The 26,513-nt window shown below is 30.9% G+C and overlaps 1 protein-coding gene across 2 annotated transcripts; it reads right to left on the minus strand.

The window, feature by feature from the left end:
• Window positions 1-768: 768 nt before the first annotated feature.
• On the minus strand, window positions 769-11,322 carry LOC111624557 (short-chain dehydrogenase/reductase family 16C member 6-like). 2 transcript variants are annotated; one of them, XM_023367431.1, is made up of 5 exons: window positions 10,774-11,321; window positions 9,602-9,846; window positions 2,346-2,462; window positions 2,124-2,253; window positions 769-1,038 (listed from the first exon to the last, which is right to left on the minus strand). In XM_023367431.1, the coding sequence occupies exons 1-4, from the start codon at window positions 11,227-11,229 to the stop codon at window positions 2,157-2,159; spliced, it is 915 nt and encodes a 304-aa protein (XP_023223199.1). In that variant the 5' UTR covers window positions 11,230-11,321; the 3' UTR covers window positions 769-1,038; window positions 2,124-2,156. The 2 variants fall into 2 exon arrangements, with proteins under 2 accessions (XP_023223199.1, XP_023223198.1); XM_023367430.1 differs by lacking the exon at window positions 769-1,038 and adding an exon at window positions 1,174-2,014 and having other exon boundaries at window positions 10,774-11,322.
• Window positions 11,323-26,513: the final 15,191 nt, after the last annotated feature.

Here is a 26,513-nt window from a genome sequence, read left to right on the forward strand (position 1 = left end):
GGTTGTAAAATAAACGAGTGTTATTCTCAGATTTTAGTTACTTGTAACATATTAAAGAATATTCATCATAATTTGAAATTTTGCTAATAATGTCCAGCGAGTGAGCTTGCTTTTAGGCTAAATTCTGTATATTCGTTAATAAATTCTTAGAAATAAGTTAAACAATAACTCCTCGCTCACTANTCGGCAAGCTAAAAAGCTTTATTTGTACACTAATACGCTAATATATTTCATTTATACTCTATATTACTATCCGATTTAAATATTAATGTCAAATAGACTTACTTACTGCGTAAAGTATTGGGAATGGAGTAAGCGTAATTCGGCGACGAAAGTATTCGATATTCCTAACTTTCGACGATTTAGAATATTTTTCCTATCCAAATTATTCGTTTTTGAGGTTTTTTTTTATTTGCGATAAGATCGAAGGCAAACTTAAAAAGTTTAATTGATATAACTGATAGTTTAATATAAAATATTATATAAAATAAAATAGTTTGATATAGTTTAATTGATATAATTTTCGACTACTGGCACGTGGCCTACCTACTGTAGTAGCTTGTTTATATTTACGGTTGGCAGATGGCGCGTTTCAATTGTAGGGTAATTTCCTCGTGTGAGTACACGCGACACGGAAAGACGACGGAACGGTAACTGTTTCCGTCGACGATTTCCGTCGTTCGTTGCCGCATGTGAGTACCAGGCTTTATGTGGATATAATCGCTTATTATAAATGAGTAGTAGAGACATAAGATTATATTTTACAAGAAGAAACTTTATTCTACAGAGTACATAAGAGATACAATAAAAAATAATTAACATAGTGTAAATGGTGTTCAGGTAAACTTTTTGAGAACAATATTCTGAACGGTAAACAAAATAATACAACTGCTAAATTCGGGAGGATTGGAATGCAGCTATTAACAGCTTAAACCTGAGTTGAAAGTCTAGAACTTTCAGTAATTTTGTCCGAGAATTTCTTATTATTCGGCCTTCATCCATTGGAAGTCTTTCGTAACCATAATGATCATGCAAGTCCTCCAAGGAAAAATTAAAAACAATAAAATTAAAATGAAGTAGAACAAAAAAATTATAACTATATTAAATTAGCTATATTAAATTTTTGCTTTATGATCGGTATGAATTTTTTTCTTAAGAGAAATGCTGTAATTCTTATTATTCATTTCCAAGAACGAAATATCATTTTATAATACCGAGCCTATGAAAAATCAGCATTCGGGTTATTAGGTTTATAACAAGAATTAATTTGATCGTAAAAGCGGAGTTTATTTCATTCGTGGTTTCATATATTTCGATTATGTAATTCCAAGGGATTGTCTCTTAATATTTTCATCAGATACAGGTTAATTTTATACTATTTGCTCACTAGGATTAACATTAAACATTATTATAATACGGAATGAATTTTAAATTTGAGAGTAAATAATTACTAGGACATCGCGCGACTTTGTTGCTCGTGATAGAATTGATGCGGAGCCGGAAGGAGAGAAGCGATCCCTGCACCTGTTAGGCACAGAAGAGGAGATTCTTGTACAGTACCTGACAGACGCGGACAGGTGAACTTTGCACTTTCCGCCACAAAAGAGGCTATCCTCGATAGCCTCTTTTGTAGCCTCTTATCTCTCGTATCTTCAGGCTACGGGAGACACGATCTTTGCACTGGCCAGGTACGGAGAAACGAATCCAAGAACAAAGCAATCGATGGCGATTGCTTTGCTCTTGTGTTATGTTCGTTTTCGCGCCTATTTTCCATTAGGCGCACGTAATACTGTTTTTATTTTTGATCCCTAGGCGTAAATTCCGTTAGGTCCATGCTCGTCGCATCAGAGAGCATAAACATTGTCACTGTAATACTTTTGTATATCGAAAACGAAGTCATGGACTCCTATTTTCACTTTCTTGGCTCTGTTATAGATAACAGAGGGAAAATATGCCAATCGGTCGTTATTTGACCGATTGCCATACTTTCCCCCTCACAGAAACATCGCAAGAACTGGAACATACAATTTAGTAAAAGAAAACAAGTAAACTTCATAAAATTTAAACAAATATTTACATAAACAGCAAGAAATATCATACAGTTATATAAAAACAATACTTACAAAGGTAAAATTTATAAAAAAAACAAAAGGTTATTAATTGTTTTTTCTCGATCTTCCAACAAAATTTTTCATAGAGTTATACCCTTGTAATAACTCGTAGTATACAGAATATGCTGTTACAGGCATTATGCTACCAAAACAGAAAAAATATATATATATTATATGTGTATATTTTAGATAAAATTTTAAATAATTAAATTAAAAATAGCAGAAAACACTAACGCTTTCACCATGACTATAGCGCTAAAGATACTTGGAAGAATAACTGTCTCTTGATTGCATCTTACACCAGATATTACTTCGTCGGCAACGTATTCAGGTGTCAAGACTGAAAAATATCTGAAATTTTACAGCATTTTAAGTTTTTAAATGATGTTTAAAATAATTTATAAAATTAAATCAGTATAAAACCCAAGAATAAAACACAAATATGTTATATCGAGAGATACTGGAAATTTACGATTACTCTTCAATATTTCTATATGTTCCAGCTTAATATCTACTCTTCTGAGTGTTAAAATTTATTTAAAAACCTCAAATTACGTATTCAATTTTTTATTTTAATATTTTATATTAAAATCCATAAAACCGAAGCCCAAATCCCTACATTTGAGTATTATGGTAGAGTAAATAAGTTAAACGAAAAATTATAAATGACAATATGTGACGTAAATTAATTAAAATCCACATTAAATATGTTAGTGATATTTTTTATGTTGTAAAATATAAGGAAAAATACTAATTTTTATCAACTTATATATTGTTTATATGGATGCCTGCGGTGTTTAAATAGGATATTCGGTGGAGAGATGAGATAAGGCAACGCAACATTTGGGCAATCTCCCGATATCTTCCGAGAGGACTTTCTATGGAAAACTGGCCTCTATTTAGATGTTAGACAATGTGAATAAAAGTTTAGTCAAGTTTACCCCCAACTTTGTATATTCTTTAAACTTTTTTTATGAATCATTTGCCGCTCATTTGCTAGTATTTGCTAGTCACATATAATCGTTTCTTCATAATAATAATAATAATAATAATATATGCAGAAGCTCACGTTCGAAAAATAGGCCACAGTCTCCCTTGGTTACCGGTGGCGAAAGCAGCATCGGCCCAAGCATGGCTACTGCAATGCCCTCAACAGACGTGAGGAATCAACCTAGCCTTGGTGTTTCTGTGGCAATGCATCCACAGACCACAAAGGCTGGAAAACGATGCCAACGGATGAAATAGACAACAGAAATGAATGAGTTTATCATCCGTACTTACTACACAATCACAAAACTCGAAACAAACATGACAGCATACAGACAACAACTACACCATAGATTCACACAACAATATCCTCACCTCACGTCACTGTCACCGAACAAAGGGTTGTCGATCAAAAAAGAACAATTATACACGTCAACCTTATCCCACAAACAACACTTGAACTTATCAAACAACAGGTTGCTGATCAAATACATCAACAGACAGAAACATTTAACATTAATGAAGATCGTGTAACCTGTCAGGATAATCAAGCAACAAGCATTGATAATAGCACACATACAACAATTACCATTAATGATAGTACAGACACTTCCACATCCATCACTGATAACGTAGAGAAAGATTTAGTTAATACGCTCTCACTTATATTTCAGGAAACATTTACTAAATATACAGGTACAGATCCCACACAAAGACCACGAATACCAAAATCAACACGTCAAAGGTAGTAGGGAAAACACTAAATTATGTAAACACTCACTTACTACCAAACTACATTCATTCAATTTCTACACTCTCAGACATTCATACATTAGTTTATGCTGGGGCAGTTACGGTAGTAACACACCATGGACTGAAAATACAATTGCAGACAAACACACACAAAACACAATTCTATCACAAGCCTGCCTGGCAGAGACGAATAGAAACACAAATAAATGACATTAGACAGCAATTAAACAGGCTGACACAGTACACTAAAAACAAAATAACACCCAAATTAAAGAAACAACTCAAAAATATTTTCAAGAAAATCAAAACACACACAAAACATGAACATCACAACACACACATTACAAAATACATCGATACACTAAAACAAAAACTCGCAGCCAAAGCACGTAGATTCAAACGATACAAAACATGTACACTACGAAAACAACAAAATAAATTATTCACAAACAATGAAAAACTTTTCTACAGACAAATCAGTACTGAAACAAACATTGATACACAGCACAGTGGAACATCAACAGAAGAAGAACTCACAACTTATTGGTCTTCTCATTGGTCCAATGCTGTTACACACAATGCTCATGCAAGCTGGATCGAGGAGGAGAGCAGAAACTTGCACAACATACCAACTGTGCCCTGTGCTGAAATAAACGTACACGACATCCGCTACGCTGTTAACAGAACACACAACTGGAAGACACCTGGTGTAGACAACATTCACAATTTCTGGTACAAAAAGTTTACATCACTGCACCAGGAACTAACTAAACATCTAACACAAATCATCATCAATCCNTTTTTTTTTTTTTTTTTTTTTTTTTTTTTTTTTTTTTTTTTTTTTTTTTTTTTTTTTTTTTTTTTTTTTTTTTTTTTTTTTTTTTTTTTTTTTTTTTTTTTTTTTTTTTTTTTTTTTTTTTTTTTTTTTTTTTTTTTTTTTTTTTTTTTTTTTTTTTTTTTTTTTTTTTTTTTTTTTTTTTTTTTTTTTTTTTTTTTTTTTTTTTTTTTTTTTTTTTTTTTTTTTTTTTTTTTTTTTTTTTTTTTTTTTTTTTTTTTTTTTTTTTTTTTTTTTTTTTTTTTTTTTTTTTTTTTTTTTTTTTTTTTTTTTTTTTTTTTTTTTTTTTTTTTTTTTTTTTTTTTTTTTTTTTTTTTTTTTTTTTTTTTTTTTTTTTTTTTTTTTTTTTTTTTTTTTTTTTTTTTTTTTTTTTTTTTTTTTTTTTTTTTTTTTTTTTTTTTTTTTTTTTTTTTTTTTTTTTTTTTTTTTTTTTTTTTTTTTTTTTTTTTTTTTTTTTTTTTTTTTTTTTTTTTTTTTTTTTTTTTTTTTTTTTTTTTTTTTTTTTTTTTTTTTTTTTTTTTTTTTTTTTTTTTTTTTTTTTTTTTTTTTTTTTTTTTTTTTTTTTTTTTTTTTTTTTTTTTTTTTTTTTTTTTTTTTTTTTTTTTTTTTTTTTTTTTTTTTTTTTTTTTTTTTTTTTTTTTTTTTTTTTTTTTTTTTTTTTTTTTTTTTTTTTTTTTTTTTTTTTTTTTTTTTTTTTTTTTTTTTTTTTTTTTTTTTTTTTTTTTTTTTTTTTTTTTTTTTTTTTTTTTTTTTTTTTTTTTTTTTTTTTTTTTTTTTTTTTTTTTTTTTTTTTTTTTTTTTTTTTTTTTTTTTTTTTTTTTTTTTTTTTTTTTTTTTTTTTTTTTTTTTTTTTTTTTTTTTTTTTTTTTTTTTTTTTTTTTTTTTTTTTTTTTTTTTTTTTTTTTTTTTTTTTTTTTTTTTTTTTTTTTTTTTTTTTTTTTTTTTTTTTTTTTTTTTTTTTTTTTTTTTTTTTTTTTTTTTTTTTTTTTTTTTTTTTTTTTTTTTTTTTTTTTTTTTTTTTTTTTTTTTTTTTTTTTTTTTTTTTTTTTTTTTTTTTTTTTTTTTTTTTTTTTTTTTTTTTTTTTTTTTTTTTTTTTTTTTTTTTTTTTTTTTTTTTTTTTTTTTTTTTTTTTTTTTTTTTTTTTTTTTTTTTTTTTTTTTTTTTTTTTTTTTTTTTTTTTTTTTTTTTTTTTTTTTTTTTTTTTTTTTTTTTTTTTTTTTTTTTTTTTTTTTTTTTTTTTTTTTTTTTTTTTTTTTTTTTTTTTTTTTTTTTTTTTTTTTTTTTTTTTTTTTTTTTTTTTTTTTTTTTTTTTTTTTTTTTTTTTTTTTTTTTTTTTTTTTTTTTTTTTTTTTTTTTTTTTTTTTTTTTTTTTTTTTTTTTTTTTTTTTTTTTTTTTTTTTTTTTTTTTTTTTTTTTTTTTTTTTTTTTTTTTTTTTTTTTTTTTTTTTTTTTTTTTTTTTTTTTTTTTTTTTTTTTTTTTTTTTTTTTTTTTTTTTTTTTTTTTTTTTTTTTTTTTTTTTTTTTTTTTTTTTTTTTTTTTTTTTTTTTTTTTTTTTTTTTTTTTTTTTTTTTTTTTTTTTTTTTTTTTTTTTTTTTTTTTTTTTTTTTTTTTTTTTTTTTTTTTTTTTTTTTTTTTTTTTTTTTTTTTTTTTTTTTTTTTTTTTTTTTTTTTTTTTTTTTTTTTTTTTTTTTTTTTTTTTTTTTTTTTTTTTTTTTTTTTTTTTTTTTTTTTTTTTTTTTTTTTTTTTTTTTTTTTTTTTTTTTTTTTTTTTTTTTTTTTTTTTTTTTTTTTTTTTTTTTTTTTTTTTTTTTTTTTTTTTTTTTTTTTTTTTTTTTTTTTTTTTTTTTTTTTTTTTTTTTTTTTTTTTTTTTTTTTTTTTTTTTTTTTTTTTTTTTTTTTTTTTTTTTTTTTTTTTTTTTTTTTTTTTTTTTTTTTTTTTTTTTTTTTTTTTTTTTTTTTTTTTTTTTTTTTTTTTTTTTTTTTTTTTTTTTTTTTTTTTTTTTTTTTTTTTTTTTTTTTTTTTTTTTTTTTTTTTTTTTTTTTTTTTTTTTTTTTTTTTTTTTTTTTTTTTTTTTTTTTTTTTTTTTTTTTTTTTTTTTTTTTTTTTTTTTTTTTTTTTTTTTTTTTTTTTTTTTTTTTTTTTTTTTTTTTTTTTTTTTTTTTTTTTTTTTTTTTTTTTTTTTTTTTTTTTTTTTTTTTTTTTTTTTTTTTTTTTTTTTTTTTTTTTTTTTTTTTTTTTTTTTTTTTTTTTTTTTTTTTTTTTTTTTTTTTTTTTTTTTTTTTTTTTTTTTTTTTTTTTTTTTTTTTTTTTTTTTTTTTTTTTTTTTTTTTTTTTTTTTTTTTTTTTTTTTTTTTTTTTTTTTTTTTTTTTTTTTTTTTTTTTTTTTTTTTTTTTTTTTTTTTTTTTTTTTTTTTTTTTTTTTTTTTTTTTTTTTTTTTTTTTTTTTTTTTTTTTTTTTTTTTTTTTTGCAAATCTACACGTTTGGAGATCTTCCGAACCCCTCAAAAAAGTCAATAAAGGGGAAAAATTCGCGTGCGTGTGTATGTTGGCGTCTAATTTGTTTAATTTTTTTATTTTCTGTTCTGAGATTTTAACAATATCTCAGAATGGGTAAAGTTTAAGAAACGAAATGTGGCACTGTGGCTTGCGTATAAAGGGGCATTAATACTATTAAATTTTGGTTCTTAATTAAAGGTCGACAGGTGAAGACATAAAAGTGGTCACGTGTCATATCTTTTAATGAATGTTTTACTCGTTATTAGCATTCAAAATTAAAAAAAAAATAAAATAAAATTTGTCTCTACTCTCAAAGTAAACTTTTTTGTCATTTTATAATAGTACAGTAAATCCCGTTAAGATGTTCTCACGTAAGATGTTAGAACGTATATGGGGACACGATTTACTTCAACTACTTTGACGCTTAATAATTAACTCTTGTGTTCAACCATCTGACTCCGATTCTGACCACTCTGACCATAGAAATTATTAGGCTTCAAATAGAGTGAACAAAATCATGCCCCACACACACAGTCTAACATCCACACATATAGAAAAAAAACCTCGAATCTTTTGCATATCTCGAAATTTCAAGGTGTCCTGAGTCCAAAAATGTAAAAATTTGGAAAGGGTCATTTTTTTGATCGAGCGCTACACTTTCCCTATGTTATATATAACAACCGGAAAAGTAAAAATTATCGAATGCATATTTATATATTACTTAGAAGAGTCTTTTAGCTTTGGAATAAAAAGTTTCTACGTTTTATCTTTATTACAACTCTATTTATTGAATATTTTATTCTGAGGTCACGTGACGACATCAGAATTTCCGGGTCTCTTTCCGTAACAAGTCCGCCCCTGGTCGGAGTCGGAGTCGGATGATAAGGAAAAGTCGGAGTCTGTAAATTTTTACGCGACTCCACAGCCCTGCCTAGTACTCAGCCACCGGTGTCAATAGAGTATAACCTACTAAACCACATAATAATAATAGTAATCTGTTAATAAAGGTGTCAAGATCCCAACTATTGTTTATTTGAATTTTAATTCTCCCAATGATAGAGGGGTTTAGAGAGATTTAATGTACATTAAATCTCTCTAAACCTCTGTACGCACATAACAATATTTACTTGAAAGCATTGTTACGGTTGTAAAATAAACGAGTGTTATTCTCAGATTTTAGTTACTTGTAACATATTAAAGAATATTCATCATAATTTGAAATTTTGCTAATAATGTCCAGCGAGTGAGCTTGCTTTTAGGCTAAATTCTGTATATTCGTTAATAAATTCTTAGAAATAAGTTAAACAATAACTCCTCGCTCACTACAATTGAAGCAATTATTGAAGTGGGGAAGAAACTATAATCTGGAATGTTACAAATACTTGTAAGTGTTCACTAACAAGCAATTTTAATTACCTAACAAACAGCAACGAACGATACGTAAAAGCTTTTTAAAACATAAAGTTGAAGGCTTACCCGACTCTGGTATAAATAAAAATCACGTGACCTCGGTGAGGCACGAATCACTACTGTTCAGTGATTTTATTCATTCCGCCTTTGGTGGGCTAATAAGATATTTAAACATCGCATTTATTCCCTTCTTTAAAAGGAAATTTTGGCACCTATTAACAAAACTGCTATTCAAAATTTAATTCTAAATTTATGTATTGTTCTACTTAAATTTATAGGCTATATTTCACATGAACATTACTCTATTGTTAAACTCGATATTTACAGAGTAATTAAGTAACCAGCGCCAGCTCAAGCATTTATGATGTCCGGGTTGTCCGCCCGTAGAGCGGGCCCTGTAAGTAGCAAACACTTTAATATCTTCACGTATCTGAACACCTACTCTAATGATTAAAGTAGTGTTTAGGGCTTTTTACAGAAAAAAACTAATTGTCAAATCGCAGTCAAATTTGGTATAAATATTGTCCTGAATATACAGTTTCGATTTTCGGGAGTCATTCCCTTCGACAGATCTCACACGTCTTGCGTTTTCGTGTCCCATCAAATCAAACTGTATACAAAGTAACAAGTAACTGTATATATTTGGTTTATTTGTTTATGGCAGGGATGTCTTCCGGGAAGACTTTCTAAAGAAAACGGCCTAATTAGGTGTTACAAATGTGAAGAAATCCTGAGAAGCTCGTGGCCAGCCCGTTGACCAGGCGCGAACCCACGACGAAATTTCAATGTTCAGTGGTTGTATCCGCTCGTCTACTGATGAGATATTATATATATATATATTTCCCAAATAATAATAATACATTCCCAAATAAAATTGTGCTTTACGTTATCAGTTATTACAAACTTAAGAAAGTGCTTGTTACGATACATATAAAAGAAAACAAAGTTAATGGCTATATAGCGTGTACGTTTAATGACAAAAGTTTAAGAGTAGGAAACAACTTACCCCCCATCAGCTCCTTCAAATAAGCCTGTATTTATGAAGAACGGTGCCACTAATGTCATCTTGATACCCGAAACATTATCGTTTTTCAATTCAAAATGTAAAGATTCGTGTGCAGCGATGGCAGCAGATTTACTGGCGCAGTAATCGGAAAGACGATTTATTCCAGAGAATCCGGCCAAACTAGAAATCGTCACAATATGACCATGGTTCATACTGATCATATCAGGCAGGAAGGCTTTCAGTGTCTAATTAGAATAGAGAATATATTTTATTTTCTAGATATAATACATAGGCCTACATAATTAAATGTTTATTCTAGAATTATAATTTATGTAAATATTGTCTCATATTTAATGTATTTGTGATGCAATAAATAAAAATCCAACGAGAAGTTACGAGTTACGTAACTTCCCGGCAAAAACATTTAAAATTGCGTATGGTGTCATCTTTTATTAGATTTTTATTTAAAAAATTTTACATTATTAATTATTATAAAATAAGAAAAAAAATTATCTCCCCACCCCACGGATCTTTACTTCTTCGAAACGGAGAGAATTTTTTGGAAGAAAACCTGTCAAAAAAAGGAAACCTGCTAAACCGGAAAAAATATTCATTACCCTGCTATTGCGGTTTACACAGGTTTATTGTATTGTACAATATATTTACATGAAACGTATTAAAATATTTTATTGTTACACTTCTTTCGTTCGCAAAAAAAATGTGATCTATAATAATAAATTGCATACAAATTTGTAGTTTATTTTTCATTTCTTTAATTCATAACAGCATAATTTTCTATTTTTCATTGTTGTTTTATTCTGCCAAAGTGAAAAAATAATTAAGGAGGGAGTAGGCTAAACATAAATGTATTTATCAATGTAATTAAATACAGTAAAGCCTGCGTAAAGCGGAATTGCATGTTAACGAATATTTTTCCCGTTTTAAACAGGTTTTTAACAAAGAAAAGCGCTCCGTTCCGAAAAATTTATCCCGTTTAGGCCGGTTTCCGTTTTATCGAGGTTCCGTTTTGAACAGGTTTTACAGTATATAATATTAATTATTAAAATTGTATGACATGCGTTTAGAAGATGGCACTGTAAAACGTGTTGCTAATTTTTTTATGTTAAACAAAAAATTGTCGCATATTGTTCAAACAAATTAATTTAACTCACCCAAAAATGTGCTATGACGTTAACTTGAAAGGTCTTCTCGATAAGATGATCGGGGATATCCAAAAGATTCTTCCCCGTTACGATGCCAGCATTGTTGACAAGTATAGTGACTGGACCCACTTCTTCCTTCACTTTACGCGCCACAGCGTAAACTTTCTCTCTATCGGTGACATCACACACATACGAATGACATTCACCTCCTCGGCTCTTCACCTGTTGCTGTGTTTCGCGATTACCTTCCTCGTTAACGTCCCAAATTACCACACGACACCCCACACCTGCGAATCTCAGCGCTAGTAGACGACCTATTCCGCTTCCACCTCCTGTAATCAGTACAATTTCTCCATCCAGTTCTTTATAACGAAGCTTTCTCGGTACAAACTGCAACACTACCGCCTCTAACCAGAGATATAACATGTAAAATATGTTTACAATCACCTTAACTACCTCGTTCATGTTTGTCACACGTTTGTCAACTTCGCTTCACTCTCAGCATGCTTCGCATATAAAGAGAGATGTGACATCGGTCACGTGACTACTACAAACGAATAAGTGTGTTGCGTTGTAGTGTATGTGTACGAGTAAAAGGAGCGAAATAAAAAGTTGGTTATCAAGGGTAAATTATGTAATCACAGCGATTTATCATTCAATACTTCTGGAATATCATAATATATTATATTTATGTTTTATTTTACAAGTAACGTATTATCTCAGGACGAAATTTTTTACAATTATAAAGAATATACGTAAACAAAAATAGAGTTTAAACATATTTTTCATTTGATTTTTAAAGCGTTAAAATAATAATTGGCAAGAAATTTAACACAATAACTGGTAAGTAATACCGATAGCATATACACCGAACTTCTGATTATCCGTGCGGTGAAAATACTAGAATTACTATAAAATGACAAAGTATCATAAGCAACATTTAGCTTATCTTTGCTCCCTCAACTGTAAATTCTAAGAGATGGAAGTAAGGTGAGTCATTAGCCTTGTAATATTATTTTACAATAGACGTAGTTGGTGTTATAACCAGCTGATTTAAAAAATACTCTACTAGTCCTAGAATAAAAATACAGTAATTTGAATATATATAAAGAATTTTACAGATAAATGTAGAATATAAATTTCTACACGGTATTTCTGAAAGTAGAAGAAATCTGCATTTTATATTTATTGATTAAATATACATTTTAGCTTATGAAACTTTAAACTCAAACTCACACTTATGTGGTGTTTTAACAGAGTTCAGCTGTATATACACTGAAGTTCGTTTAAACACTCTGAAGAGATTTTTTTATAGTTTAGAGGAATATCCGTGTATTTGGTTTTGTGCAGGAATTAACACAGAAAATCGAAAGTTCGGTTTACTTGCAAAAGAAACTGGCATTCAGATTATTGACAAGAAATTTAAGAATATACTTTAAAAATATATCAAACTTTTTAAAGATACTATTAATTTAATGCTTGTTTATGTCTCAATTGTTCCATTTTTATTTAACTATTCAGTTATCAATATCGTATTATATAAGAAACGCCCCACACACGTGTACTGTATTTTTATAAATATGCACTTTGAAGGCCAACTTCTAAGAATTTTTAATGTCTGACACAACATTTTCAAATAAATAATTGTAAATGAGTAAAATGTTAAAATGATATTTATAATACATTTGCGGTTAAAAGATTTTTTAATAAAAAGTAAATACACACAAAAATTATTATTTCTATGATTCTCCGGTACAACTGACCGTGGAAAAAGACCGTCTTTGTGCCTACATGCTAAAATACCTTTTTCAAGATAGAGAACTTAATTATAATTTGAAAAAAAAATATCCAGCAACGAGTTGCTTAACTCTTCCAGCAGCAAAATTTAAAACTGCGATTGTCGCCATCTGTTATTTTATTTAAAAAACTTTTTATATAATTAATTATTATAGAAAGGTAAAAAGGGTTAATTTCGAGAGTACAGATGATTTTATAAAAACTTGTATTAATAAATGCTAATAACAAGTAAAATCTTTATTAAGTCGATCTTCACTCGAGATACAACTCACTATCCCTTTTATCTCCCCATCCTCCGGATCTTTAACTACCAAAATTTAACAGCATCAACCCCCCCAATACTTAAATCTTCCTGCAAAATTTTGGAAATTTTCGACGAAAGGCACGGGAGTTATTAAGCTTCGAATTGGGTAACAAAATCATCCTTTCATATACACAAACATGGATATACACAGAAAAATCCCCAAAATTTTTTGTCATTTCTCGTTTGCCTTTTCAAGGTGTCCTGAGTCCAAAAATGTAAAAATCAAATTTTCCTTTCCTTTTGTTACAAAAGAAAATTTGCCAATCGATCAAAAAATGACCCCCAAGATTATAACAGCCGAGAAAGTAAAAATGGCAATGAATTTCGAGTTTATAAAGTTATTTTTAGTATAGTTTACTACGGACGAATTTTCCATAACTGGCACCTACCAAAAGCGGCCATTTTTCAGAATAACTTTTCTTTCTTAAACAAAAATACATAGGATATAACCTGAAAAAACGGTCATGTACAGTAATTTCAGACCAACATATTCCCGTCAGTTGCCATTATATAGAGGTTTGACTCTATAAATTTTTATTTACTAGAATATTTTACAAAATTATCTACTTTCGAAAAAATACTGTAATACCAATTTTTAAGAAGAAAGAAGGTAAAATGACAGACAGTGATGTGTTCAGTCCTGATCTACCAAAACAATTTAACAGAGCTTATCGTTTAACGAAGCATATTTTTAAATGAGATTTTTATTTAATTATTTTAAATACCCCGCAGAGAATTAATTTAACAAAAGAATACAAGGAAAACTCTACGTTTAAAACTTGATTTATATGAGACTATTTTGGTAGGAGGATAATGATGACGAAATCAATTAACTTGAAATTAAGTTAGATAATAATAGACATGTATACGGTATATTAGACGCAAAATCAGATAGAAGGGAAAAACACGGCTACTTGGCAAAAGTAGGCTATTACTTTCCTGGCTGTAATATATAAGAGCGGAAAAATATGGCGATCGGTAAAAAAGTGACCCCTCCCAAGATTTTTACACCTTTCGAATTTTGTTCACTCTGTTTGAAGCTTAATAACTCCCCTGCCTTTTGTTGAAAATTTTAGAAATTTTTCAGGGAGGTTTGTGCATTAGAGGGATCAATACTATTAAATTTTGAAGGTTAAAGGTCGAGGCGGTTGGGAGATCATGTGTCGTATCTCGAGTGGAGTCGAAACTAATGAAGATTTTGCTCGTTATTAGGATTTATAGGCCTATATATATATTAAATAAAACGCAACTCTACCGTCGAAATTAAGTTTTCTGCCGTTTTATAATAATTAATAATATAAAAAGATTAAATAAAATCTCATAACAGATGGTGCTACACAGAATTTTAAGTTACTTGTAAGGAAAGTTACACTAATCATTTCTGATTTGATTTTTATATATTTTATCGATTTAATTCAAGGGTTTTAATGAAGGAAGGTCCCACATTTATGTCTGGCATGTGCTTCATCTCACTTGTTTTAGGCCCTGGATAAGTAAATAATTTAAACTCTTTAATATTAAAGAGACAATAGCTTATTGAAATTCTTATTTTTTATAAAAGTTCGCGATGTTACGTATTAAAAATATGATTTTTATTAGGCAAATGTACTAACAGAGTTTGAAACAGAAAAAAAAATCTATAAATAAATATCTATATAAATATTTACTTACATTTAAGTACACATTCAATAATGACAATGAACTTTCGCTAAATGTCAAATTAATTTCCTTAATAAAGAAGGATTAGAGAAATCTACTGTGACGTATCGTTACTTTTCCTTCATATCTGATTGAAACCGAACATGCGAAGGGATGCATTTGTTAAATGACTTTTCTTCCAGTCGGCGTGTCAAATCTTTCGCTTTGTCACAAGTTAACCATCCCTAGAATAGTTTATTCATAAAAATCTGTCTGTATGTACCACGGAATACAATTATAATCATATATAATTTTAGTATTGGAGATTGTATCATGAAGGAAAAATTACGATGCGGCCGAGTATATTCCTTTTATGTGTTATTTTTAAATAAAGCATTACTTAGAACGTTAGCTTTTATTAAAATAGAGACCACAATAATATTGAAAAGTCGGACTATTTAAATTATTATATTTTAAATAAATACCTAAAAAATCTTCAATAAATCCAACACTATTCGAGATACGACACACCAATCCCTCGATCTCTCCAACTACTCAATTTTTAACCACCAAAATTTAATAGCATCAATCCACTTAATAACGCAGATCTCACTGCAAAATGTACGAAATTTTCGACAAAATGCATAGGAGTTATTAAGCTTTAAAGATGGTGAAAAAATCGTACCCACCATACATACACTAACGTCCGTACATACAGAAAAAAAAAATCTTCAAATTGATTTGCATATCTCTACGGTTTAAGTTCTCTAAATCCAAAAATGTAAAAATTTGGGGTAGTCAGCCTTTGATTGATCGCCATACTTTTCCTCTGTTATATATAACAGCCAGGAAAGTAAAAATTAATATTTCAGCTACAGAATAAGCAACGTGTTCAAATTGTTAATTTAACACGTTTCTATCAGACATTGTTCCATTTTTACGTATCGTTAACCTCAAAAAGTAATGTATTAAAAATATTTTTCCTTAAAACAAGTTCTCTCGAAAGTAAATTTACTTGTCAATAATTACTCAATGGGAATTACTGACAAGTCAATTTATTAATACTCACCAGCCACTCACTAGTAATAATACTAATTCAGCGAGTAAAACAGTGTATTAATGAGTTTGCTATATCGAGAGTGAGCATGACTCTCTATATAGTGAACACTTTGAAGGGATTGAGTGAAATCGTTTATTGTATCAAGTTCACAATAACACAGAGAAACCCTAATTTTTAGCTTTCTATGTAAAAAGTAAATAATAGCAATTTAAAATTAACTTATAAAAGTGTTATTCTGTTAGTTAAGTACGTACAGTCGAACCCCGTTTATAAGTTTTTTAAAAGGAACCGTGTAAATGGGGGTGCGACTGTATTGGCTCTCGAAGACGAATAAGGGCTTCATATCCTATTTCACAATTATGCTCGGTGTAAATTAAATAATTAAAAGAAAAATTAATTAAATTATATAACTCACAGTTAAATTATATAAGAAAGTAAGAATAAAAATGTTTAAATTGATCGTAACAAGGAAATAAATATTTTAAACATTAATATAGTAGTACAACATATTATTGTTTTGTTGTATGTTTCTATTGTCTACTTATTACTTTGAAATGTGGAATGTTGTTCTGCATAGCTGTAGAAATGTCCAAAATTTATAAAAAATATGAAATTGACAGAGTATTTCTTTAGGCTATTTCAGTGTCCTTCTTTAAATTATATTTTGAGACACCATAAAGTGTCTCTAAAGTACACGGTTTCAACATAGAGAGAATAAAATTTATGTTAATAAAAGTTAAGGCTATTGTTTTTTTTCTACTTAAAGAATGTATTGACAAATAGGGAAAGTGATTTATTTTGATATAAACATTACTTGGGTGTTTATATCTGACTGATGACTGATAAAATATGTTATAACAGTTATCCCGTAGAAATAAATATAAGTCTGAAACAAGTTTGTAAACATTTGTAAGATACTCTTTAATTGGGCTGCAGTTTTCAAATTGGAGACCTAAACATTCCCTTCTAAACACTGTCCTTCGTTAATCTCGAATTAGGTAGATGATAATCGAGACCAGATATGAAAGCATGGAGACTGGAGGTCCCGATTAACTATATAACTTATATAAACTTATGGTCTGAAGTCACGTGACACAAATTGAAAAGTTTCTCGAAAACGGAGTTGGAGTGATTTAGTTTTATTGGTGTACGGCAACGGGAGATGTACCGAGAGAGGAGTGACTCCCGGCAAGTCTTTTATGGAAAACTGGCCCCTATTTAGGTATTATTAACGTGAAGAAAACCCGAAAACTTGGCCACGCACGACCACGTAAGCTGGACAACGGGTCAGGTGTTTGGCGGTTTAATCCACTCGGCCACTGGTGGGCGCAGAACAGAGTTAGGTACGTGAAAATCGAGATCAGATACAGAAATCTTATTTTTAAATTAAAACATAATTAAAAAGTTCAGTATGACATTGTGATGATGTCACAATAAGTAATTGCTCGTTCTTTTATAATCAAAAAATTATATAAAAGAACGTTTATGACTTTCCGCATGGTTTATCACACTTGCGTTGGATGTCATTATTAAGAAATGATGAATCGTATAATTTCTATAAAAATTATAGAAATAGAAACTGTATAGAAATATTTTCTATAGAAATTTATAAGAAATAATACATAATTTATACAGAAATTATAACAATAGAAATTTTATAGAAATATTTTTTGTAGAAATTATAGACATATAGAAGAAACAATATNAATAGGGAAAGTGATTTATTTTGATATAAACATTACTTGGGTGTTTATATCTGACTGAAGACTGATAAAATATGTTATAACAGTTATCCCGTAGAAATAAATATAAGTCTGAAACAAGTTTGTAAACATTTGTAAGATACTCTTTAATTGGGCTGCAGTTTTCAAATTGGAGACCTAAACATTCCCTTCTAAACACTGTCCTTCGTTAATCTCGAATTAGGTAGATGATAATCGAGACCAGATATGAAAGCATGGAGACTGGAGGTCCCGATTAACTATATAACTTATATAAACTTATGGTCTGAAGTCACGTGACACAAATTGAAAAGTTTCTCGAAAACGGAGTTGGAGTGATTTAGTTTTATTGGTGTACGGCAACGGGAGATGTACCGAGAGAGGAGTGACTCCCGGCAAGTCTTTTATGGAAAACTGGCCCCTATTTAGGTATTATTAACGTGAAGAAAACCCGAAAACTTGGCCACGCACGACCACGTAAGCTGGACAACGGGTCAGGTGTTTGGCGGTTTAATCCACTCGGCCACTGGTGGGCGCAGAACAGAGTTAGGTACGTGAAAATCGAGATCAGATACAGAAATCTTATTTTTAAATTAAAACATAATTAAAAAGTTCAGTATGACATTGTGATGATGTCACAATAAGTAATTGCTCGTTCTTTTATAATCAAAAAATTATATAAAAGAACGTTTATGACTTTCCGCATGGTTTATCACACTTGCGTTGGATGTCATTATTAAGAAATGATGAATCGTATAATTTCTATAAAAATTATAGAAATAGAAACTGTATAGAAATATTTTCTATAGAAATTTATAAGAAATAATACATAATTTATACAGAAATTATAACAATAGAAATTTTATAGAAATATTTTTTGTAGAAATTATAGACATATAGAAGAAACAATATATAATTTCTGTAGACATGAAGTTACAAGTTGTTTCTTCTACGAATATACGTGATACATATGTACTGTACGTGTTTCCTCTGAAATATCCTAATATAACCGGAACATTAGAAAGTGCATTATCCATATTTTTATTATTCTGCCATTTTTACAGATTCATGTGTATACATATTTTTAATTATTTTCTCTCAGAAAAAAAGCTTAATTAATAAAGTCCTTTTAGCAGGGTACGTTATGTGCCTGTCAATAAAACACTAGAAGTCCAAGATGTATAAATCTGATCACTAATAAATATTAGTGTTGAAACGAATAGTATATTCGGCCTCAGGCCTAATACCGAATATTCGGCCAGGAGTGTGGCCGAATTGCCGAATATTCGGCCAAACTATTCGGCTTGATTAACGCACGTACGAAAATTGGCGCGCAAACCGCATTATGGCAAGGACCTGCTCTCTATTGGCCCGCTATCACTACACTTCGCCAATCGCGTTAATTCTTGACAGTTGTAGCGGACAGACACGAGCGTCATGGCAGTATGTGATAAATTATGATATCAAATGTGGATAACAACGAAATGACCTACATGTGTAAATAACGGAAAAAGAACAGAGAATGACCGCGAAAATATGAAAATAAATATGAAATTGAGTTGATAACATAATCGAACAAGTCGAGGTAGCTTATTGGAGGGAAATTCGCGGCCGTCAATGCCAAACAATTGTTGTCATAGACTTCGGAAAGCTAAATGCTTGTAATGAATGTCACTTAGCGTGCACGGGCGAAAGCCTGGGGCCGTTCGGGCTACCAAGCTGTCTCGAATCAGTGAAATCATAACTGTGACTTAATTTGACGTCCTGTCTCTTTTCACCGTTATCACCAGGCTATGAGTCAAGTAATTGTAAAATGGGAAATCTACGACGGAAAAGTGACGAATCGAAAGTATCGTGAGCGCGTATTATGATGTATGCATACGTGGACTAGAGCGATAGAGGAAAGAGAAAGGGAAGAGCGCTTAAAAAGAAGGATAGGCAGGGTCAGACCTCAGATGTACGACGATTCTCGAACGAATAAGTGTGTACGTCTGCTGATCTTTGTAATTATAAATTGCGAATACATGTGACTAATATTATTTTCTTTTTTATTTTGTGCATGTTATAAGTTATAAATAAATATAAACAAGCAACATTAACCCGATAACATTAAATCTAAATACCAAAATGATAAATTTACTGTGTTTTTGTTATTTCTTACTTCTGTTTTTAGGTATTCGGTATTCGGAATATTCGTTACATCACTAATAAATATCTTATGTCTACATTCAGAACCAATGATCAAGATTTAGAATTAGAAGGTAACCAATGTTCATTCACGTACAAAAGTAAAGTGAATGGCAATTGGTTAATTGCGAATACAAGATAAAAACAAGTGTTGAAAATGTAAAATATTAATATAGTTTATATTCAGAGCTGATTTATTTTAATATTTTTATTTATATGTAATGTGACCTTTCGGGTCGGGTCCTCTTTGGTACCCTGTCAGGATTGACACCACCGTGTTTCTCGAAACACGGAAACCGAGACGGCGATTACGTCACGCCGTCGCGCGAGCGGTCCCGTACGTGGTCAGACGGATTCGTAATGTCGATTCGAGAGACAACATTGGAAGTGACTCAGATACACTTAACAATTAACAAGGGTTTATTTAAAAATCTATTGGATAAAGTGTTGTCGCAGAGAGAGAGAGTTCACATACGATTCGCGGGGTGATAAATACCTGGAGTTTGGTTGATTCTTGAATATACTTAATCCAAAGTTCTAGCGACGACGTTCGTTCAAGTTTCTTTGGCACTTAATAAATCCTGTTGCAAATAATCCAAATAGGAGGCACAAAAACACAAAAGTCCGGTTGCTATCTGACGACTTCTATCCAGAGGAACGGCGGCGACTGACTCTCTTCGGCCGTCTCTGATGATATTCACGAGCGATTTCGGCCGTGCAGACGTTAATAGTTCACGAGAAAGCGTCATGTTGCTTTCGAGAAAATGTAACGGGAGACTTTCTCAGGTAGCTAAGAACAACAATTGTTGCGTAATTCGCGAAACGTTATTATTAAAGACTATTTCTAATATAAGAAGTTCTGCTATCTTAAAGTAACATTTATTACTTTACTTGCAGTTCTTTTATTTGATTTCAAAACTCAATTTTGTAAAGATTCGTTAAACAGTGAAACAATTAATTAAGGCTGGGGCACACGAACGTATAAAGTACAGTACGTTTGTTACGACAAACGTATTTTTGTATTGACGTTGCCATGACAACACGTAAGCGTATAATACACGTACAGTGTGATACGTTTAAAAAGTACTTTTGCCGACTTTTTAGCCATCCCGTTAGTACTTATAGACGTACTGTACTTTATAAGCTGCGTGTCTGCAGCCAAAAGTGAATTATAGGTCCGATCGAAACAGTTTGAAACTTTACAAAAATATTTCAATAATTTCATTACTTTCGCAAAAAAAAAGCAATATGTTAAAGACAGCTTCAGGATGGATCAGATACGGAACGAAGACATAAGAGAGGATCTGCACATATTCTCCATGAATGACAGTATATAACAGAATGGCAGACAGAAAACTGCCAAAGAAGTTGTTCAATCATAAATTTAGAGAAAGAAGAGACGTGGAAGAACCCATGAAAACATGAAATGAACTTTATTAAAGCTGAAACATTCTCGAATGATTCAAGTGATAGTAATTATTCTAAATTCTAATGTCAAATTACGCATGTTTTCTGTAAAGAATGATGTTCGTGAAAATTGTGTAATCTTCTGATTACGCATGTTTCATACGACTTTATTGCATAAAATTTGCCTGAACAAGTCTAAACAAGTTTAAAAAAGTCTGAAAAGTTCAAAAACACAGTTTAAAAGTTATACTGTAGTGAGATTTATGCTCACATTTCGTCAGATTTAATCACTAAAATAATATCGTTTTCTTATGACTTTCTAACAGTAACACGATACATAGAACAGTACATAAATATTCTGTTGTTAAATCTTAAATGTGAATTACAATTTATTGTAAATTTATAATTTAATGTAAATTTTGTGAGTAATTAGATGAAAAATTTTGTTAGTAGTTGGGAATATTGAGAAATCAATAAATTACAATGTAATGTAAATGTGTGGTGTAATTAATTACTATTTTTAAATACCTTCAGTTCTTAGCAAAGTCTAGAGCGATAAACTATGTACACTCACTGCCAAAAGTTAAGCACGGAGCAGAAAATGTTCAGGTCCGGAAAGCCATCTGCATTTGAGAGGCTGCAATTCACTGCAGAGGTAGGTGGAAGTATGAAAATATGTTACATTACTATCAATCATGGTTACGTGCCACGAAATATGCAAAACAGGCAGTTGTATAAGAAGCTAGCCTTCTGAAGTGTGAGAGGAGTTGCATTTAAGTGCCAAGAAAAAGTGTGGAGAACTGTCATATAATTAGTTTGCATGACTGATATGTTTCTATGACTTCCAGAAGACGAATGACAGACAGTGAGAGCTGACGGTGTGTGGGATGCCTTGAAGCAGGACAATCAATCACAGATGTTGCTCTTTTCTTCGGCGTTCATCATTCCGTCATTTCACAGTTATGGAAACAATTCCAAACAAGTCAAACAGTTGTCTGAAGACCTGTGGCCGGTTGCCCAAGAGTTACGACCCCTGCAGAAGATCGCTATATTGCTGTTGTAGCCAAGCGGAATCAAAGAGCAACCTCTACACGTGTGACATCGATGGTTGCAGCAGCGATTGGTAAAATGATATCTGCTATTACTCTGCGCCAAAGGCTACACATGAACAGACTGTACACCTGGGTACCACGAGTTTGAGTTCCACTATCTGTCCAATCCAGAGGCACATGATTAAAGTGGTGTCGGCAACATGTGAATTAGACTGTCTGATTGGGGCAACATTATGTTCACGGATGAGTCGCATGATGAGCCAGATGACAAATGTGTAAGAGTATGGAGAGAAAAAGGCACACACAATCGACCCCAGAACATCATTGAGCATCACGCATTCCGAGGTGGAAGCATTATGGTGTAGGCAGGCATTTCGTTGGGATATCGCACCGACATCACATCTATCGAGGGGGTTCTGTGACGGCTGTCCGGTATCAGGATGAAGTCCTTGAGCCCATTGTGAAATTGTATGCTGCAGCAGTTAGTCCTGCTTTTGTTTTAATGGATGATAACGCACAACCCCATAGAGCTGCCCTCGTCGACAACTACCTCAAGAGTGAGGGAATCACGTGTATGGATTGGCCGGCGTATTTGCCAGACCTCAATCCCATTGAGAATCTTTGGGATGCCCTCGGCCATGCTGTGTGTGCACGTTTCCCCCCCCTGTCACTCTCACAGAGTTGCAAACTGCTCTACAGGAGGAATGGCACTTATTTGACTCTGGAGTGGTTGATCACCTCATGGAAAGCATGGTTACATGCTGTAAACTTTGTGTAAGGATAAGGGGTGACCATTTACCCTAGTAATGTCGGGTTTGTTTGTTTGTTTTGGATTTAAACATCATTTTGTTAATGATTCCAATATGATTTCATCTTATACTTTATGAAAATTCAATATTGTTTTCATTTTTCTATGTAATTCTTTGTGTTGTTTCATGCATAAACATATTTGCTACTGTCCTGCTGCATTTCGTGTCAATCACAGCTGTACTTGTCGATTTTTTTGCAGTTTATCGCTCCGTGCTTAACTTTTGGCAGTGAGTGTAAATTGATTCCATTCATATTAAAGAAAGGAAAGAAAGCGATTTGTTCTCTTTCTTGCTGATCGGAGAAAGAGCCGAAAAGGCTAAAACTCCATATGAAACAGTAAGAAGAAGACGAAGTTCTCTTTCTTTGACTTGAATGCAGAAGGATAAAGCAATTGTTAATGTTCGACTATTGTCACACGTGCTTATTTTAATTTACAGCTCCAAATTAATCTTATTATCATCAGATTATTTATAAATTATATTAATGAGCATCGCAAAAAGTTTAAACAAGTTAATTTAAGTCAGGAAAAATTGAACCTCAGAAATATTTCTATTAATAAAAACAATTTCGATGTAGTATACCAATGAAGCGCTCAAAGAAAAAAGCTATTAACGATAAAATTAGCCCAATTCCTAGAATTAAAAACGGGCCAGGTAAGTCATTCATATTCAGAGCTTGATCAGTTTCTGAATTTTCTTCAAGTAAAAGTTGATATCTTCTGATCTCGTTGTCTCTATCAGTTACGAATTTCCTTACAATTCCAATGTCAAATAATTGTGAAATTTTAAAATTAATTAAATACATTACGTATTGAAAACAAATATAAAATGAAATATTTTATCAAACATTTCTATAAAGTACTTACGTGTTATCGATGACTTTTGTATACGGAAATGTCTTACGGAAACCAAATCCAATGTTTGCAAAATATAATTCGTCGATAGACAGAAAAAAATTTTCAATTCCATGAAATCTCAGAGCAAGTTGTATGAGAGATTCAAAAAATATGAAAGCAGTTTTTTCTTTCATCATTCCTACTACAAAATCATTACTAAGTTTATCATAGTGTATTTTATTCGATCTGAGTAAATTTTTCAACGCTAAACCACTGCTCTCGGTTGATTGCTGTAAACATTTAAAACAGTTTATTAACAGTATTTAAAACGTAATTATATATATAGCGTAATAGATTATAATTGTAAATATATATTCACAATTAGAAGAAACTTTTTTACTATTGAATAAATAAATAATTGACACTGACAGGAAAGAGCAGAGAATTGGCAGATGTTCTAAAGTAAAGGAGGGTCGGTATGGCTTGCTTACAAGAGAAAATGGAAAGGATGAAAGGCTAGAGAAATTGGTTGTGGCTACAAGTTGTGATATTCTGGGATGAGAAATGGAAGAAAATGAGTTAGTATTGTGGTCTGTAAAGAGCTGAAGTAGAAAGTAGTAGAAGTAAAAAGAATAAATGACAGAATTAGGATGATCAAGATGATCCTTAGAAAGACAGTTTAGAACTTTCTCAGTGTGTATGCTCCTCAAGCATGAGTAGGAGAGGAAGAGAAGAAAGAGTTCTGGAATTGTCTAGATGACCTATTACAGGGAATATCAGAATGTGAAAAGGTAATAATTGACGGAGACCTAAATGGGGATGTTGAGAGAGAAAGAACAATTCTGGCCCTCGATAATTTGTACCATCGTTTTACTAATATCTATGTCCATTTTTCAGAATATGCGGATACCGTACCTTACACCCTTCGGCAGGAACCACACCGACTCGGCACTTCCTGGAAACAATGTTAACACGTCCTTCGTTTTTCACGCTCGTCTTACGACCACAGGCTTAGGCTGTGAACACATTAGGCGTTGGGCGTTGCTTTAAACGCGCGTTAGCAGCGTACACACCGCGCGTTTAACACGGCGTTCGACGGCCATTCGAACTGGCTCAGTTTGGAAATGGACGTGAAAGTAATTGCTTGTGTATGGCTCCTCTATCGTCGCTATAAAAGACGATGGCAGAGGCGAAGAGAATTTTGGGTGCACCCAATATTACGAGATAGACTGACGCATGGAATGTTTATGACGTTGTATCCAAAACTAAGACAATATGAACCTAAGTTTTTTAATTATTTTAGAATGTCTATAAAATCATTTGACGATGACTGGTCGCTTTTGGATTTCATCAATAAATAGATCAGTATCGAAATGATCGTTCTCCATTTTGGCCAACGAGCGTCCACTCTACCCGAAAGCGCGCGATCGAATGTACAGAAACATGGAGGCACATGTATCTCAAAGCGCGCGGCTGACGTCCGCAAAACCCGCGTTCTAACCAAAATCTATCAACGCGCGGTTGGCCAGAAGCGCGCGTTTGAGTGTGTATATTTATGCGGAACTCTTGGTTCTTTAAAACGCGCGTTACCAAAGCACGCGTTTCAAAACACCTAAGGTGTACACAGCCTAAGAGTGTATATCCCAGCGCGCAACGGTCAGGCAACGTCATGAGATTATCGTGAACGATCCAGCGGCTCGTCCGTGCCGCGTAGAGAATTAGAGACAAGAGGGGATGAGAAGGTGGTATAAAAAGGATCTTGGATAGATATGCTGTGTAAAGGTTGGACAAAATAACACAAAGGATCTTGGATAGATATGCTGTGTAAAGGATAGAGCTAACTGATGGGAGAGACATTAGACAGCGTTGGAAGCAATACTTATATGGTCTACTGAACTTCCAGTCTATGATTGAAATGGATCTGGAAATGGGCAAAAAGGAAGACGGAATTGAAGTAATAAGTGGTCATCAAGCGGTCAAAATCATCCTGAGTAAAATGGAAAATGGAAAGCTGTGGGTCCAGATAGAATACCGATGGAATAGCGGTGGAGACATGAAAGGCATTGGGCAAGAGAGGCTATGAAGGCTAACTGGATTATTTAATATAAAATTTTGAATCTGGGAACTATGACAGAGGAATAAAGAAAAAGCTATCTTATACTAGTATACAAGAACAAAAGGAACATTCAGGATTGCTCAAGTTACAGAGGCATAAAGTTGATGAGCCACACATTAAAAATCTGGGAGAGTTAACCCCTCTACACTCAAGACTTCCGAAGGGACTTATACCAATTCTCTGGATTGGACACTCAGGGAACTTTTTGACTATCACTTCCCAACCGATAATCCTGATCATGACAACGAATCCCAAAGAGACACCCGTAACAACTGTAACTACCCAACGAATCAAAGTAACGATAGAATATTCTTAGTGAACGAAGTCAACCACGCAATCAAGCTAATCAATAATAAAAAAGCTACAGGAATAGACCGTGTAACGGGGAGAATGGTCAAAGAGGCCTTCTTAGCAATTCCCATGTCTTTTGTCACATTGTATAATCGCTGTCTTGACTTGGGATACTTTCCGAAAAGTTGGAAAGTCGGATCAATTAAGTTTATAAGAAAACGACCAACCGAAACCTCTCAATCAGCCAAAGACTTCAGGCCTATCAGCCTGTTACCTATTTTGGGAAAAATTATGGATAGATTAGTGATTAACAGAATCTTAACTTTTCTCAGGAGTAAAAAGGCCCTTAGCCAGGACCAACATGGCTTCACTCCAGGCAAATCCACAATAACAGCAATTAACCGTATTATGGATTACCTAAATAGAGCTAAAAGAAATGCCAGGCACACCCTTCTTGTATCAATTGATTTTAGAGGAGCGTTCGACAGTTTGTGGTGGCCCGCCATATTACAGCAACTCCAAATTCATAAT

Source organism: Centruroides sculpturatus, unplaced genomic scaffold, assembly GCF_000671375.1.
Source record: "Centruroides sculpturatus isolate CEXI.00-Female unplaced genomic scaffold, Cexi_2.0 scaffold15, whole genome shotgun sequence".
NCBI classification, from domain to species: Eukaryota; Metazoa; Arthropoda; class Arachnida; order Scorpiones; family Buthidae; genus Centruroides; species Centruroides sculpturatus.

Excerpts from the sequence above, each read along its gene's own strand:
- LOC111624557 (XM_023367431.1), bottom strand. The coding sequence starts at position 11,229 with ATGAACGAGGTAGTTAAGGTGATTGTAAACATATTTTACATGTTATAT. Across the intron at positions 9,847-10,773 it reads ACGTCATAGCACATTTTTGG|ACACTGAAAGCCTTCCTGCC; the intron begins GTGAGTTAAATT and ends TATTCTAATTAG. Across the intron at positions 2,254-2,345 it reads GCTATAGTCATGGTGAAAGC|CATAATGCCTGTAACAGCAT; the intron begins GTTAGTGTTTTC and ends CTGTTTTGGTAG.